Source organism: Dendrobates tinctorius, unplaced genomic scaffold (assembly GCF_039654945.1).
Source record: "Dendrobates tinctorius isolate UK_male_01 unplaced genomic scaffold, ASM3965494v1 ptg000008l, whole genome shotgun sequence".
Lineage (NCBI taxonomy): Eukaryota > Metazoa > Chordata > Amphibia > Anura > Dendrobatidae > Dendrobates > Dendrobates tinctorius.
Window position 1 is genome coordinate 27,994,355 of NW_027361676.1, and position 17,943 is coordinate 28,012,297.

At 44.6% G+C, this 17,943-nt stretch overlaps 1 protein-coding gene across 15 annotated transcripts in view; it reads left to right on the forward strand.

Annotated features, from left to right (window-relative positions):
• RAPGEF2 (Rap guanine nucleotide exchange factor 2) overlaps nucleotides 1–17,943 on the forward strand; it is a 246,659-nt gene that overhangs the window by 219,817 nt on the left and 8,899 nt on the right. For 7 of the 15 annotated variants that reach the window (XM_073576703.1, XM_073576722.1, XM_073576713.1 and 4 more), the window contains 18 exons: nucleotides 635–793; nucleotides 1,243–1,395; nucleotides 1,494–1,658; nucleotides 2,809–2,952; nucleotides 3,037–3,240; nucleotides 3,466–3,574; nucleotides 3,797–4,043; nucleotides 6,251–6,408; nucleotides 7,403–7,643; nucleotides 8,032–8,415; nucleotides 8,926–9,137; nucleotides 9,226–9,349; nucleotides 10,065–10,088; nucleotides 11,289–11,512; nucleotides 11,696–11,875; nucleotides 13,930–14,082; nucleotides 14,396–14,612; nucleotides 15,413–15,972. In XM_073576703.1, the coding sequence (XP_073432804.1) occupies nucleotides 635–793; nucleotides 1,243–1,395; nucleotides 1,494–1,658; nucleotides 2,809–2,952; nucleotides 3,037–3,240; nucleotides 3,466–3,574; nucleotides 3,797–4,043; nucleotides 6,251–6,408; nucleotides 7,403–7,643; nucleotides 8,032–8,415; nucleotides 8,926–9,137; nucleotides 9,226–9,349; nucleotides 10,065–10,088; nucleotides 11,289–11,512; nucleotides 11,696–11,875; nucleotides 13,930–14,082; nucleotides 14,396–14,612; nucleotides 15,413–15,972 (3,658 nt within the window). The remainder of the gene's footprint in view (nucleotides 1–634; nucleotides 794–1,242; nucleotides 1,396–1,493; nucleotides 1,659–2,808; nucleotides 2,953–3,036; nucleotides 3,241–3,465; nucleotides 3,575–3,796; nucleotides 4,044–6,250; nucleotides 6,409–7,402; nucleotides 7,644–8,031; nucleotides 8,416–8,925; nucleotides 9,138–9,225; nucleotides 9,350–10,064; nucleotides 10,089–11,288; nucleotides 11,513–11,695; nucleotides 11,876–13,929; nucleotides 14,083–14,395; nucleotides 14,613–15,412; nucleotides 15,973–17,943) is intronic. The other 8 variants (XM_073576738.1, XM_073576754.1, XM_073576772.1 and 5 more) reach the window with 5 other exon arrangements.

The following is a 17,943-nucleotide window of genomic DNA, read 5'->3' on the forward strand; positions in this document are numbered from 1 at the left end:
GATACCTATAATGATTATATAATCATTATAGGTATCGGTTATGTCTGTATCCGACCCTATATAATAATTACAGGTATTGGTTATGTCTGTATCCGACCCTATCTAATAACTGTAGGTATCGGTTATGTCTGTATCTGACCCTATATAGGGTCAGATACAGACATAACCGATACCTACAGTTATTAGATAGGGTCGGATACAGACATAACCGATACCTATAATGATTATATAATCATTATAGGTATCGGTTATGTCTGTATCCGACCCTATATAATAATTACAGGTATTGGTTATGTCTGTATCCAACCCTATATAATAACTATAGGTATCCGGTTATGTCTGTATTTGACCCTATATAATCATTATAGGTATCGGTTATGTCTGTATCTGACCCTATATAATAATTACAGGTATCAGTTATGTCTGTATCCGACCCTATATAACTACTATAGGTATCGGTTATGTCTGTATCTGACCCTATATAATAACCATATCGCTTCTGTCTGGTTCACTGTAGTTGCTATCATAGGCTTGTAAAGGTGAAATACCCGGAGACTATCACCTCCATGTGCAAACGTGGTCCGCAGGGTTTTAATGCCAATTAATTTAATTCTCTCTCTTCCTGGCTTTCTAGCTCGATTCCTGGTCAGTCATTTTAAATGGCTCGGTGGAAGTGACATATCCTGATGGGAGAACAGAAATACTGTGCATGGGAAACAGCTTTGGCGTGTCTCCAACCATGGAGAAGGAATACATGAAGGGAGTGATGAGGACCAAAGTGGATGATTGCCAGGTATGTAGGTGAAGATGTCAGCCAGGCTGCGCAGTGTGCCTCTTCTCATGACAGTCGGGTCCTTTATGTGACAGTGAAGTGAATATCCTGCGTGTAATAGTCTGCTGCAGCTAATGTGTTTCACGTCACAGATATTACTTGTTTTAGCTAACATTTAGACCTTTTTTTGCAAAGGACTGCTCTTATTCTGACAGTTCTTGTCACCTAAGCTCATCACATTGTGTTAGGGCTTCTCGTCTGGTTTAGTAACTCCCATAGAAGTGATTGCAGAGAATTATACATATGTGGACACCTCACCATTCACAGTGGCACAAGGCCAGGCCTGTCCTGATGCTGGTGCCACCTCATGAGACCTTTCTAGCATATGCTGCGGACACAGGACACACATATATAGAATACTTCTTACATTTCTTCTATTCTTTATATTAATCCCTTCCTCCTTTCCACAGTTTGTTTGCATAGCTCAGCAAGACTATTGCCGGATCCTGAACCAGGTGGAGAAGAACATGCAAAAAGTGGAGGAGGAAGGCGAAATTGTGATGGTGAAGGAGCACAGAGAGCTGGATCGTACCGGCACCAGGAAAGGCCACATTGTCATCAAGGTGACACAAGCTGCACTTTCCTCACGCATTGGTTGCTTTCCTGACACTTTGCTTTTGTGTTCCTTACCATCTTCTTTGGGTTTGACCGTCTTCTGTAGGGAACTGCGGAGCGACTAACGATGCATCTCGTAGAAGAACATTCTGTGGTTGACCCCACATATATAGAAGATTTCCTCCTCACCTACAGAACTTTTTTGTCAAGTCCCATGGAAGTTGGGAAGAAGTTATTGGAGTGGTTTAATGACTCTAGCCTTAGGGACAAGGTTAGAAAAAATGTTATAATTGTAAATTGTGTAAAAGAGGCTGCTGCTATTCTGGAGTGTGCAAGTACCCACATTCTGCTTAAGGATACTCTCCAGTTACTGTAATCTAAAAAGTGTGTGCCGATTCATTTCTTTATCTGTAGAGCAGTCTGAGCCCCACTTTACTGATATAGAGCTGTAAGTTACAGAATGGGGCTGATCTGAAACTAGTTGGAGCTCACTACATACTGTATGGTTAAAGGTGTATTCCCATCTCCAAGATCCTCTCCCAATAGTACGTGTATTAACATTCGCAAATTCCTCCAGTTAGAAATGTATAGTTCTTCTGATTTGTTAGGTCGCTTACCTCATGTGCAGGTCATTGCAGTAGCTTATTTAGCCATGGTTACGATAACTAACAACTGTCATTGCATGAGCGGTCATGACCATGGATACCTAAGCTACTGCAATGCCCTGCATATGGGGTAAGAGACACAGCTAATCAGAAGAACTATACTGCATTTCTAATTGGACGTATTTTCTAATATGACACCTACTACATATTTAGGTTGGATTTTGGAGATGGGGAAATCCCCTTTTAAGTTTCATCAGGCAAAATTAACGCTGGTTATTATTAAAAGAATCTGTTATTCGATTCATGCTGCCCAAAGTATGCGGCGTGAATCAGAGCCTGGCTGCTGTTTTGCAGCCACGTTAATTTTTAGACAATATATAATCTGAGTATGTGGCCAGGGAACGTAGCTAAAGATGACTCTGGGCTGTCCCCATGTACACTTATGGAAGAGAGTTGTACAGATGGGAAAGACCGGTCAATAAACTAGAGGGGTGCGGGGAGAAGCCAGCCATGGGGTGTTCCAGACTAGTCCTTATGGTCCCTGGTCGGAGTGTTTCAGAAGAAAACATATTTGTCTGCAGTCGTGCAGCCAGGCCCTGATTACTGCTGCCCGTGGTTTGGGCGGCATGAATCAACCGATTTGGTTCCCTTTAACTAGAAATCGGTGTAGAATTGTAAACCTATAAAAACACGGTGGTATTCCATAGTGGATACCACTTTAAAGTATTAGTATTGTGTTTTATCCCAGTGGTGTTTTTGCGGTTTCCGTAGTAATTTTCTTAAGGTGTATTTATAAATGTATTTTCTATCTATTAGTGCTCTTTGGCTGAGCGTGGCTCCTCTACCTTACAGGTGACTCGAGTCGTGCTACTCTGGGTCAACAATCACTTTAATGACTTTGAAGGTGACCCTGCTATGACTCGATTTCTAGAGGAATTTGAAAACAACTTGGAACGAGAGGTAATGTCTATATTTTTTGTGTGTTTATTTTATTTTATTTATTTTTTTCCTTGATTTTAATTGCTCCTTAATTTTACCTTTCAGAAAATGGGTGGCCATCTGAGGTTATTAAATATTGCATGTGCCGCCAAGGCAAAAAGAAGATTGATAACACTAACAAAGCCCTCGCGAGAGGCGCCTTTGCCTTTCACCCTGCTGGGTGGGTCAGACAAGGGGTTTGGTATCTTTGTTGACAGCGTGGACCCTGGCACCAAGGCTGTTGAGGCTGGCTTAAAGAGGGGGGATCAGGTACGGTAAGACCACCTTCTCTGCGAGAAATTTCTACTGCTTACTGCTGAGAAAGAAAGGGAAGAAAGAGCCAGTTCAATAATTCATGTCAATTAAGTCTATTACTCCTGCAACCCCTATACATTAAAGGGAAAAAAAAGCTGCTCCGAACTGTTCTTTCTCGGGAAGGTAAATGTCACCGCTTGGATTATTAATCACATCGGGTTACTTGCCCTTTACTTGCAGATATTGGAGGTGAACGGTCAGAACTTTGAAAACATTCAGCTCACAAAGGCTATGGAAATCCTGAAGAATAACACTCACTTGTCTATCACTGTGAAAACCAATCTGTTTGGTAAGTGGACCGCATGGAGGGAACCTACATTACAGGCAGCAAATCAATTGTATAAAGGGAGTTTTAAGGAAAAGCAGAGCAATGCACACTGCAGTCCTAAGCTTTGATACATGTGATCATGAAGATATATGATCTATGACGCTGTGGTATTTCTGGGACCCTCACATTGAGACTGCCACTCTATTTTTGCTCAAACATCTTTCCTGGTGTTTCTTTTTCTAGTCTTTAAAGAGCTTCTAGCAAGAATGTTGGAAGAAAAGAGGAATAGCGCCCCACATTTACCCAAAATCGGAGATATCAAGAAGGCCAGTCGATTCTCTATTCCTGATCTCGCAGTTGATGTCGAGCAAGTGATTGGACTTGAAAAAGTCAGCAAGAAAGGTAAAGCCAATACTGTAGGAGGGAGGAACAAGCTGAAGAAGATTCTCGATAAAACCCGGATCAGCATTCTGCCCCAGAAGCCTTACAAGTAAGGAGAAGTCCTTCTGAAGCTTACATTGTTCTTAAGAATATTTGCCTGATCGCAGCGTCAATTAGGCTGTGTTCACATAGCGCTTTGTCATACATTCAGCTGCTCCTTTTGGGACTTTCGTGCAAAGCAAAACTGGTTGTGTGTTTGCGCTGATGAGTCCATTGTCTATAATAATAGAGATGGAGTTAGAGTACTCTCAGGCACAATTTTCGTCAGTTTACACCTACCTGACAGCAAGCCGCAGTCCACGAAAGTTCATGATTGGCAGCTATTTGTGTAGTAGCAGCTGGTAATGTATAGACCCTGCATACACTTCTTGTGTCACACACTAAATCTGAGAGCGGCGCAAGAAGGACGTGATTTATACGCACAGTTGATGCATAAGACAGTGATTCAAGTAGAGCCATTAATATTTGCCTAATATTCCAGCAAACCTTCGGATGTTCTATCCTGACAGCTCCGTATCGCCCATATTATTGGGTGCATCCAATGCATTACTGCCGCCCTTCATCACAGGGATTGTGTTACTGGTGATCCCTACGTTTCGCTCCTGTGCAGTTTGTCACTCGTGTGTTACATAATCCGAAATCTCTAGTTGTCCTGCTAGTCTGACATAGACTGAGAGCCCCTATTTGTAGCGCTCACCCCTTCTAGTCCTTGCTTCTTATAGCCCTAAAGTCATAAGTGGTGTTTGTACTGCGGACGGGCTTTCAGTACTGGGCACCGGGAATGGCTTGCTTGTGAACCACAGCGAGCCTGTCCCGGTCACAATGTGTTCCCGGATTATAAGGCTCTAGGTTTAAGTTCTGTGTATTCAGAAGTAGGATTAGCAGTGTCTTGGCAGACTAGGACTCCTGTGTTTGTACTCAGTACACATTATGCAGCTACAGTCCAGTGCTGCTTCTGTACAGCATGAGCAATGTATCAGGAGAGGAGACCAAAAACACACAGCTACCCAATACCGGCGGTGCGTCCCCTGGCACCCACCCACGTGGTAAGCGTGTGATCACACACTTCCTCTGTCACTGACCTCAGAGCTCCGTTGTTCTATGTCAGTTCCCACTCAGAAGGATCTGTGTGTCTCTTAGCAGTGTTGGGTGCAGACACATCTGCTTCTTGGAGGTCACTGACCGTTTATTTTCTGCTAAACACTATCTGAGCACCATGAGTGAGGCTTACTCCCCGTGTGCTGGAGCCTTTGGGGCAGCTGATCTGTTGTCGTTGTTCACCCAACCTGCCTGTCAAAGGGATCCTGCGATATAACAGCGAGACCTGATTTGTGGTAATCATTTGTGCAAGTGCTAAGAAATAAAAGTCTGAAACCACATGCAAATTAGCCTTGAAGTGCTTAGCGGGCGTGCCGACGTGCTCGGTGTGTATACCCCCAGTGTAATGTCAGGCTGGTCTGCATGTGGCTGCAATGCTTGCATTATCCACATTGGAACGTCGGATCACTACAACACTGGGACTTAATTAGCCATGCCACTTATTTTAGTAGCCAGTTACATGTTGGCTTTCGGAAACATACACAAGTTCTGGATTTACTGCTGATTTTCTGCATTAAAATCCACACTTGCTGGGGACTGTTACACTGAAATATGCACTGTGTGTATCCGCTCCTTGTTTTATTGATGGCTTATTCTTGAGAGAGGCCATCAGTAATTGCTTGTGGGGGTGTGATACCCATCGGCCCCTCCGATCAGCTGCTTAATCTTGGATGCTGCCGTAACACACAAGCTCCATCATTTCTGTAGTGGCCGCAGCCGGGTACTGTAGACCCTGCTTTAATCATCTGAATAGTGGGAGGATCTGCGGTACCCAGCCGCAGTCACTATAGACATGATGGCGCTGTGTGTTCTGGAAGTATCCGAGAACTTCTGGCCGGTGCTGGTAACCTCTATAATAATCGGTGCCAGACGTCCTCACCAATAAGATATTGATGGCCTGTCCTAAGGATAGAAGACCATCAATAAAAAAAAAAGTAGTGGCCATCCCCTTTAACTCTTCTAAACCACTGTTGGCCAAACCCTCATTTGGCAGATTGCTATTCTTCCTAACCCAACGTTGCTCTTCATGGAATATGTGGCTGAGGATTGATGGGTTCTCCATGGTATAGGTCTTTCTCCATCTTGCTGCGCTCTCGTTCTTCTCTCTAGTTCTGAGTTGTTGCATGCACTTACATCTGCTGTCTCTTTGTTTCTTAGTGACATTGGAATCGGGCAGTCTCAAGATGACAGCATTGTCGGCCTCCGGCAAACCAAGCACTTGCCGGCCACGCTCCCCGTCAGCGGGACCCTGTCATCCAGCAACCCCGACTTACTGCAGTCTCATCACCGTATCCTGGACTTCACCACCACCCCAGGTGGGAGCGCGCTCGCCCTGCGCCTCGCGGACCTCCTGGAGATGACACTGGCTTCTTTATAGCAGCTGGCGGCTTATTCCCACTGTTTATTTTTCCACATTTTAGACTATATTTAGCCGGTTTAACGAGAGCGTTCGTCATTGGATATAATACACGGACTGATGGAAAGATTAGATAATTGAAGGCAGGACAGACGTGTGTGGTTGTAACGTTCCTTTCTATGTTATGTAGCGATGACGCTGCAGAATTCATATTTCACAAGTGTAGATTTTGCCTTAGATTAATTGTAAAACCTGTAGAATGGCTGATCGTAGCCTGCCTTCAGGAGCACACTGGGGTAATACGTTTTCACACTTACTGCAAGGGCTGTGCAATTCTAGGGCGAATTCAGGCGTCAGTATAACGGTCCGAGTATGAAATGTCGCCGGTCTCATGACCTGAACGTGACTGTCTCATAGGCATATGCCCAGTTCAGGTCAGGAGACTTGCAACCGCTAGTCTGTACATCGTGGTCCATGGCCGATTGTGATGCATGGATGTTTGAATTCAGCCTTACACCTAGTATGTCAGTATTGTGCTCTTTTATAGAATTATACTATGTCATATTACCCGGCCTTCAATGTAAGACACCTAGAGACCGTCTCGCCCTTTTTTGTGAGAGTGACTGCACCTGGTTGCTTTCTTTGTGGTGCCATTGCCGGCATGGGAGAGGCTAAGTCTTTTTGCTATGTGATAAAGGTTCTGGTCTCCAGAGAATTGCAGTTTGTAACTCTCTATTGCCATCTAGTGGTTAAATCATGGAAACACTTTTTTTTTGTTTTTTTTTGTTTTTTTTTGTTTTTTTTGTTTTTAATTCTTCAAATAAAGCTCAGATTAAGATCAAGCTACAACAATTGAACATTTTGTTAATACACTTAATATATATATTGTCTTTTTAAGATTGTCACCCAAATAGTACTGTGCTTTACATTGTCTTTTTTTCCCCTTCCCATAGATCTACCTGATCAAGTTCTGCGAGTATTTAAGGCCGACCAACAAAGCCGCTATATAATGATAAGCAAAGACACCACTGCAAAGGAAGTGGTGGTCCAGGCTATCAGGGAGTTTGCCCTGACTGCGGTGCCTGATTCTTACTCCCTGTGTGAGGTATCTGTCACGCCTGAAGGTGTCATCAAGCAGAGGCGACTCCCAGACCAGCTGTCTAAGCTAGCCGACAGAATCCAGCTCAGCGGCAGGTATGGTGGGGTCTGTGGCATCTAATCATATCAGCATTGCATGCTTTGTGTAGGTTGTCTGTTGTTTTTTGTCCTTGAGTTGAGGCTAAACCTGTTAGATTTTCTGCATCCGCCTCTCAGACCAGAAACACCATCATCAAATTATCTAAATGGTGATGTAATCCTATTGCAGAGCTATAACTCTGAGGGCATGCTGCCATCTGGTGGCTAAAAGTTACAATTGCAACTTTGAGTTCGTGTGTATGTGTGTGTGTAAGTTTTTAAAAAAAGTTTAGTTTTTTCTTTCTTGCATCTTTACATTTTGGGTTGTTAATGTGCTGTTTGTTTGGACGTCCAGTCCATTCAGCCTCTTCTAAAACTTGCAGCTAACCCAGTTTCCTTCTTCCAGGTATTACCTTAAAAACAACATGGAGACCGAAACGCTGTGTTCAGACGAAGACGCTCAGGACTTGTTAAGGGAAAGTCAGATTTCTTTGCTTCAGTTAAGTACTATTGAGGTGGCGACGCAGCTGTCAATGAGGAATTTTGAGCTTTTCCGCAACATTGAGCCAACAGAGTACATCGATGACCTTTTCAAGCTCAAGTCAAAAACTGGTTGCGTCAACCTCAAGAACTTTGAAGACGTCATTAACCAAGAAACTTTTTGGGTGGCTTCTGAAATTTTAAGAGAGACTAACCAGCTTAAGAGAATGAAGATCATCAAACATTTTATCAAGATCGCGCTGCACTGTAGAGAGTGCAAGAACTTCAACTCGATGTTTGCAATTATTAGGTAAAATGAATGAATGGCTTATTATCGGTAATAGAATGACCTAATGGGATGTCTAGTTTCCTCGTGTGTTTCCTACAGCTTTTTAAACGAGAAGAGTAGCCATATCTGTGTTTTCCAGGCTACTTAGCACAAAATTACCTATTGTTCAAATCAGTGTATGTGAATTTTTTTTTACCAGCTACATATGTATCTGCATGTGTGTGTATATACTGTATGTATGTGTGTATATATAAATATTAGTTGGTCATCAACTATTTCGACAATAGTTGATGATCAAGCCTATCTCCTCCCCCTCCTTCATAATTATATATATATATATATATATATATATATATATATATATATATATATAGAAATTGAGTGAGCTTTCTACCTTACTGTACATAGGCTGCGATAGGTACGTTGATGCTCGGCCAATGAAGGTGTCATTATTGTAACCACTTTCTGTAGGTTCAGATGTGTGAACAAGGAATATCCAGTATACATCTATTATTGTTCATTCTATTCCAGTGGCTTAAATTTGGCTCCAGTGTCAAGATTAAGAACAACATGGGAAAAACTCCCTAGTAAATATGAAAAACTTTTTCAAGATCTGCAAGACCTCTTTGACCCATCAAGGAACATGGCAAAATATCGGAATGTACTAAACAGCCAGAACCTCCAACCACCCATCATCCCTCTGTTTCCGGTTATTAAGAAAGACCTCACTTTCCTACATGAAGGTGATCAGATTATTACATTTCAGTTTGTATTCTTTATAAAGACTTACAGGAATCCTGAAAACGAATGTTTGGTTTTTTTTCCTTCCAGGCAATGACTCAAAAGTCGAAGGATTGGTAAACTTTGAGAAACTAAGGATGATTGCAAAAGAAATTCGCCATGTTGGCAGAATGGCCTCGGTGAACATGGACCCTGCCCTGATGTTCCGTACAAGGTGCACTTATGTTTTTTAGTCTCTTTTCTGCTTTCAAAATTATATATATATATATAAAAAAAAAAAAAAGTACTGCTCTGGTGGCACAATGCTAATTAGTTTTAGGACTTTAAACTGAATATAAAAAATGAAGAACTATTCCTAGCAGATTCATGGAGGCATTTCTGAGTCTGTTAAAAATAAAATATACCTATAATTTTTTTTTATACTTTATCCCCTCCCTCACTGATTGTGCTGTTAGTCAGTGGGGGTCCAGGTCCTGAGTCCCCACCGATCTCATAAAAAAAATAAAAAAAAAAAATAAAATAAAAGTTCTGACATGCGCAGCTGTTTAGGCAGAAGTACTTAACTCCTGCATGACCGGGTGCACGCAGACTTTCTTTTGGCCCCATACACTGCTCTGTAGGTGAGCTCCTGCAGGAGTTGGGCACTCCTGTCTGACAAGCTGCGCTTTTCTGAACTTTTTTTGAGTGGTCCATGGGTTCTCAAGACATGAATATGAATATATATTATTAGATCTAACACTGTGTTTGGGGACTTTGAGGTATTAAACCACAACTGGTAATGCTGTCCTGTGTGTGCCATTTGGAAGTGGCTGTTGGCTGCCCGTGTGTCTTGTCCTGTGGTCTGGGCCTTTCTTTCTGAGCTTGTGATCTTTCTTTCTCCCTGTTTCCTTCTATACACTTGCTTCTCCCTCCATGGCTCTCACTTGCAGGAAGAAGAAGTGGAGAAGTTTGGGGTGAGTTTGTTGGTGCCCGTGTTGCCCACTGCCACATATTATTTCCATTCTTTACATTCGCATTACTTCCTTTCTTATGCTTTTCGCTTTGTGTTACCTTTTAACCCTCTTGCCAGCAGACTAATGATTTACTGAGCTCATCTAGGGTTAGTGGGTCCATCACAGAAAGCAAAATGTCAGTTTCTACATTATTATATACAAATGAAACCTGTACACATGGCCTAGAAATGCTTCTTCAGATGCGTCACTACATTTGGTGTCGGCCATGGCAGTGAGACATCTTCATCAAAGGTACTGAACATCTGATTGGTCCTTGTTTCCATTTTATTGGGCCGTCTTTTTTTTTTTTTTTTTTTTTCTTCTTCTATACCCCTTTGGCTTCATAGTAGGGAATGCCAGAACTGTTCCCATAATTATGTGATAGTTTCCGGCATCCAGCAGATCAGTTGTCCCGTTTGGTTCTAGAGCTGGATCAAATAAGCTATATTCTGGTTTTTATCCAGCTATGGATGTCGGCCTGGGCACAAAGTGTTTAAGTTTATAAGCAGTTGTGTCCGAGCAGACAGGACCCAGCCTTCCTGACTTGCCATATATCTAACACACGCATTATTAACCAAAGTACCCCCCCAAAAGAGTAGTTTTATATTGTGTTAGTTACACTTGTTCTCGGGGCTTGGTAAGTGACGCCTGATGCAGAAGGTAACTCATAGTGACGGCTTCATCCTCCTCAGTAAGGTCCATAGTGCATGGTCATCAACCTGGACCGCTTCATACACTAACCCGCTACTTTACTGACCACAGAACATGTAGTTAACCCCGTAATCGTCTCCATCACTCCCCACCAGTAACTGCAGTAAACGGCCAGGGTTCTCAGCATGAGCTTTTTCCCGTTAATGGTATAGTTGATGGCTCAGGTCCAAGCTGCAGCTTTGCATCGTCCAGATATGTTGGGAACAGGTTACTTGAACCCATTGCTGTAGCTTTAATCTGTGTGTAATGTTTAGAGGAAATATTTTGAATAGCCTTTAGTTTTTTCCTAGTGTCTGACTAGTTATTTTTTTTCTATACTAGCTTTTACTTACTGGAATGAGGCATGTGTAGCAAAAATCCCCCTCATATTTCCCTTGCATGACTACATTTTCCTCCTTCATGTCATGAGATGACTCCGTTATTTCATTGTTGATGGTCTTCTGTTTCCAGGTCTCTCAGTCAGGGCAGCACCAATGCCACAGTCCTCGATGTGGCACAGACCGGAGGTCACAAAAAGCGAGTGCGGCGCAGCTCTTTCCTAAACGCCAAGAAACTGTACGAGGACGCACAGATGGCTCGCAAAGTGAAGCAGTACTTGTCCGATCTGGATCTTGAGATGGATGAAGAGAATTTGCAGACGCTATCGGTGCAGTGTGAGCCAGCAACAAATACATGTAAGCAGCATGCCACTATCTGCTCAGGTGGAAGTCGTTTTGAGCCCTTGGACTATTAGTCTTAGATGTGTGCTGTGAGGGGCTGCATTCATTATAGAATGTTCCTGATTATACTGATTTTGGGTGTAATGTCTTTATACACTTTATTTTGACTACTTTTTTAACTTTTTTTTTTTTCTCAAGTGCCAAAAACACCTTGTGACAAGAGATCAGGGAAACCTGACACATCACCAGTAGCACCACGGGCAGCAACACAGCAGAAGCAGCAGCCAACGTTAAAGCCAAATCAGGCACTGCAGGTGCCCGCCGTGTCTCTCTATCCATCTAGGAAGAAGGTGCCAGTCAAGGATCTTCCTCCTTTCGGTTAGTGAAATTATTTACCACTTTTAATATACTCTCCGTGAAGTTTATTTCATAGTTGGCGGCTTTCAGTATAAGCCGAGTAAAGTATAGAAAAGTTGAAGGCCCTGTGTAGCTGGAGAACATAAGTCGGGTTCCAACTTCTGCCATCATCCGAAAAAAGAACTGCACAATGCTCACAAGGTTAATTAGTGTTGGTGATCCAATTTGCATTCCATGTAGTAATTAAACTTCTGAGAATTCTTGGATATATGTTTTTTCTGATAAGTTAATTAAAGGCATACAGAATAGACTCGATGCCTAAGGGCCCCGTCACACATAGCGACGCAACCGGCGATCCCGACAATGATATGACCTTGTCAGGATCGCTGGTGTGTCGCTACATGATCGCTGGTGAGCAGCCAAACAGGCAGCACCAGCGACACACAGATAACAAGCGACGCATGTCGCTTAGTTACCCACTGTGTACCTTAGTTACCAGTGCGCTGGTGCATGGAGCTGGTAACCAAGGTATACATTGAGTTTCTAAGCGGCGCACGGCACTTAGAAACCCAATGTGTACCTTAGTTACCAGTGCGCTGGTGCATGGAGCTGGTAACCAAGGTATACATTGAGTTTCTAAGTGGCGCACGGCACTTAGAAACCCAATGTGTACCTTGGTTACCAGCTCCCTGCACCAGCGCGCTGGTAACTAAGGTACACATCGGGTTTCTAAGCGCAGCGCTGATCACTGGTCTCCCGCCTGCCACACGCAGCGATGCGTGCTGGCCAGCGGGAGACCAGCGATCAAAAAAATGTCCTGGCCATTTCAGGACAATCAGCGATACCCGGAAGGGGGGCGGGTCGCTGATAAGTGTCACATACAGCGATCTTGCTGGTGAGATCGCTGTTGCGTCACAAAACTTGTGACTCAGCAGCGATCTCGCTAGCGAGATCGCTGTGTGTGACGGGGGCTTTACAATAGTCGAGCTGCTCTATGGACAAGATGCTTTTTTTCTACCGGTAGGTAAGATCTCCTGGTTTGCAGACTTTTAAAGGGTTATACCCAAGATAGGGAATAATTTGCTATCTAAAGCCCCCGTTACACACTGCGATATCGCTAGCAATATCGCTGTAAAGTCACCGATTTTGTGACTTTACAGCGATATTGCTAGCGATATCGCTGCATGTGATACTTACCTCCGACCGGCCCCCCCGCTGGTTATCGCTGATCGCGCGAGAAGCTGCTGGACCATTCCTCGTCGGTCACTTCCTGCGGCGCTTCCTGCTGTGACGACGAGCGACGCGTGGAGCCGGGCGGGAGGACGCAGGATCGCCGCGTCTGACAGGTAAGTAGCGATCCCCTTCACCAGCGATCCTGACCGCGTCATATCGCTGGTCTGGATCGCTGGTGAGTCGCTAGGTGTAACGGTACCCTTAAGGGGATAATTCATTGATGGCTGGGTCTCCAACCACTGTAACAGCCACCTTCCACCGCCAGCGATCCTTACATAGGGGCTCTGAAGCCCTGGTAATGTTCCAGCACAGCTATTTTGAAAGGAGCAGAGGTGCAGAGATCTCGACTTCGATTCCGTTCATTATCTATAGGACTGCCGGAGAACATAGTACAACCTTCTGCAAATTTTGGCAGTCTCATAAACAATGAATGGGTTCCAGAGGGTCTGGATAGGAGATGACTTGCTCTTGTAGAAATAACCCTTTTATGGGTTAATTTCACCCTTTCAACCCAGGTTTTCTGATCTCCAATGATCCACTGTAATCAGCAGGCCACATCTGCTGAAGGGGAAATGTAACATTATATTCCAGCCATTCATACAATTGTCTGTCTGTGGAATACCTGGACATCTCCTCCAGGTCTGTACAAGAGGAACCTGGATCCCAAGCAAAGGCCGACTTTGTAGGGTTACCTATGAAATATCCCCTGTACATATCCCGAGTGTGACCAAATGTAAAGAAAAGTAGAAATGTAGACTTCATTGTAACGTTTCAGTTACAGACCCTCACCCCAATACCCTTAGATCAGGTTCTTTCATACTGATATATGTCCTCTCTAAAAGGCATCAACTCACCACAAGCGTTAAAGAAAATTCTTTCGTTATCAGAAGAAGGAAGCTTAGAGCGCCACAAGAAGGGGGCAGATGACACGTTATCGAATGCTTCATCGCAGCTCTCTTCTCCACCCACCTCTCCACAGAGCTCTCCTAGAAAAGGTACTACAGCCAGATGTCCACCAACCCGTGCTGTACATAGGCCGGCCATTAGCATTGATGTGTGGCTGCTGGATGGTGTGCTGCTCCTAGTAACACAGAGGAGAACCCCTAATTTAAGCACAGTGACCTCTTCAGCACATATTTACCCCCTCCCTAAGACTATTAGCTCAGCGCTCCTTCCTGATGATTAACCACTTCATGACTTGGTGTCAGACTGATTTTTCACTGTAGTGTGAGTAGAGCTAGTACTGCCAGTACATAGTGGGCACAGCAGGCCACGATCTGGTTCATTTGTTGATAATTTGCTTTGCAGGTTACACTTTGGCAGCCAGTGGCACTGTGGATAACTTCTCCGACTCTGGGCACAGCGAGATCTCTTCCCGCTCCAGCATTGTTAGCAATTCCTCATTTGATGGCATGCACCTGCATGATGATCGACGGCAAAGGCATTCAGTGAGCATTGTAGACGCAAATCTAAGTGTGGTGCGGCCTGACCGGAGAGCCATGATGGAAGTGGACCCCTGCATAGGGTATGTTTATCGTATTGCATGGGTAACACCACCCCCTCCTTGAATTAAACTGCACAGCGTGAAATTGAAACATTTTTCATTTAGATTAGTGATTTGGTTAAAAAGCTGATTTATTGTCGGCTGTCCAGACTTAAGCAGTTTCACCACTTGGATCACTTGTATGTCATTAGATTAAAGGGCTTGTCCAGGACTGCGATATTCATGACAAGTTTTTAGAATAGGTCATCAATATCAGATCAGTGGGGTATGACAGCCGGCATCACCACTGAGCACTTAACAACTGGATCTGTGGCCCCTTGATATGCAGTCTACAGGGTGTGATATTAAGTACTGAATGGGAGCTGAGCTGCAGTACCTGAGAACGGCTGCTACACAGCGTACAGAGCTGTTCTGGCGCTGTACACATGGCACTTCTGGTGGTCGCAGGACCGGCTAATAACTGATTGGCGGCAGTGCCGGGTATCGTACCCCACTGATCGGATATTAGTTATCTATCATAGACTGAGGTCATCCATGTCGTAGTCTTGAGCATCCTTTTTAAGGTATTTCTGATATCAAGCATGGCACATCTTTCAAGCCGTCAATAATTAAACTCAAGTCAGCAAGGTCTGTCTGGATCCATAGGAAAATGGAGGCTAAAATTATTAATGTGGGTGTATAAACTGGTTAGTTTTCCTTTCCTAATGGTCTTAAACACTAATATATCTTATGATTTCATTGTGTGTTGTAAAATACGAACGACTGATTTGTTAGTGATGTGGTCTTCATGCCGAGTAACGAGACTTCTTCTCTCTTTCTAGTCCTTACACGCATTTGGCAGAGAGTAGAGGCTTATACGCTGCAGCTACAGTTCTGTCCTCTCCCAGCATGGAGGAGCTCTCCCAGGACCAGGGTGACCGGGCGTCCCTGGATGCTGCGGACAGTGGACGTGGTAGTTGGACATCTTGCTCTAGTGGCTCTCATGACAATATACAGACTATTCCACATCAGAGGAGCTGGGAGACTCTTCAGTTTGGTCATGTTCAGTATGATGGCATACCAGATGGAGCAGGTTTCTGGCCACCAGGGACTCATCTAGACCAGGTTAATTTTCCTGATCATAGCACAAAGTATGGCAGACACAATCAGGGAAGAGAGGCTTTAGATCAAGCACAGTCCAGAGCAAGCTGGGCATCATCTACTGGCTACTGGGGTGAGGACTCTGAGGGCGACACTGGCACCATTAAGAGAAGAGGCGGAAAAGATGTTTCTCTTGAAGGAGAAATCAGCAGCCTAACATCGGGGATGTCTGAGGAAGCAAAGACTCCACCAGTGCCCACACACATAGCCGTAACAGCGTCTTCATCAAAAGGTCTTATTGGTAAGAATAAGTTATCCTACTACTTACATCTGCTGGGAAATGTTGTGATGCCAAGTATTATTCATATGCTGTATAGCCAGATAAATGAAATGATTGTTCCAGATGAGCAGAGAAATTTGTATTGTGTAACCAATGATTCCCAAACATACTTACAGTGCGAAAAAAAGTTATACAAGGATAAAAAAAAACAAACCAAGAAAAATTAATAATGTGGCAGCGCACAATCATAATTGCATTAATGTATATCCATTAAGTCAATGATGGCACCCAGATTGAAAGGCATGACTTAGGCCGGTTTCACACTAGCGCTTTTTCAGCGCGCGCACGGCCGGGGGTAGCTCCGCCCCCGAGCCGGCTCTCTGCCCGGCGTGCCCGCCCCTTCCTTGTAGCGCCGCCTCCTAGCGGACAGCGGCGCCTGCGATCGGCGCACCCTATCTTTAGCATAGGGTGCGCCGATCGTGCGCAGGCCGTGCGCTAGTTGCGCTTTGACCTGCGCTGCGCACTTTTGACGGTGCGCCGTGCGCGCCAAAATCCGAAAAGTTTGATTTTGGCGCGCACGGCGCACCGTCAAAAGTGCGCAGCGCAGGTCAAAGCGCAACTAGCGCACGGCCTGCGCACGATCGGCGCACCCTATGCTAAAGATAGGGTGCGCCGATCGCAGGCGCCGCCGTCCGCTAGGAGGCGGCGCTACAAGGAAGGGGCGGGCACGCCGGGCAGAGAGCCGGCTCGGGGGCGGAGCTACCCCCGGCCGTGCGCGCGCTGAAAATGCGCTAATGTGAAACCGGCCTTACAGGTCTCCTCACCAGCAGCACATTGTAAAGTGCAGCATTTGGGTAATTAGCACATATAGTCATTTCAGGGGCTTTTCAGGAATTTTAGGAGTTGTAAGAAAAAAAAGGGGGGAGGGATATTGGAGTGAAGGGGAACCTGTCAGGTCACCCAAGCTCCCCAGACTGCACCCATAATGATTTAGAGCCATGATCTGGTATCGCAGTTCTGTCCCTGATTTCCTAAACTTATGTCCACAAAAAAACAACTTTATCTGCAAATTATTTCAGACTAGTCCGGAATGGTGACTTTCAGATGAGAACAGCTTCATTCCTCTCTGGGCGTCCACAAGCTGGATAAACTCTCCCCACATTTAACCCCACATTTAACACCACCTTGTCTGTGCCCAGGAAGGCAAAGTGTTGCCATGTCCCGTCCAACCGGAGCTGGACAGATGACATGGGCAGTGTGGAACATGCCAGTCACACCCAGCAGAGCGAACGAGGCCGGACTACATGTGAAGCAGTCAGTGAAAAATACAGCGGACAGCACACAGATGCATGGGATGCAAGTTCCAAAGTCCCCGGGGCCCGTCGGGTCCAACAATGTATACAAATTTAAAGAAGAGGAACAGCATCCGTATCCAGGTGAAAAATTCTGTAGTTTTATTCTGCCATCATCAGATACAACGTTTCGACCCCTATGAGGCCTTTATCAAGTACAAACTTATGGCAAAAGGAGCGGCCATATATAGTGTGGAAAAAACCTTCACCATTCTGGCTACGCCCCCACGTATAAAATACACGAAAAATGGTCAAACAAAACATCAAGTATATTAAATAGAAAGTACATTACATACAAAAACTCAGAGATACATAAATGCAAAATTGCTTTTATACAAATAAGCACTAGTATTCATAAACACAGGCCATGTGTAAATGGCCCAATCACCTTATTGTGTATCTGTCACCATGGCGATAATTCACCAATCGTTATCGCTCTTTTATATAGTAAACCCCTAAACCAATAAAAACGCTATATGGCGTTTGCGCCAAAACCATAGCCACTAACCGCACACATGGTATAGGCCACACTGACCAATCCAGTGTCTACATGTTAACTCACGTTTGAATTGCAGTGGCACCATGCGGCCGAGAAGGGAGGCGGGGACCGGGTGAAGCTTCGCGACGCATCACCGCCAGA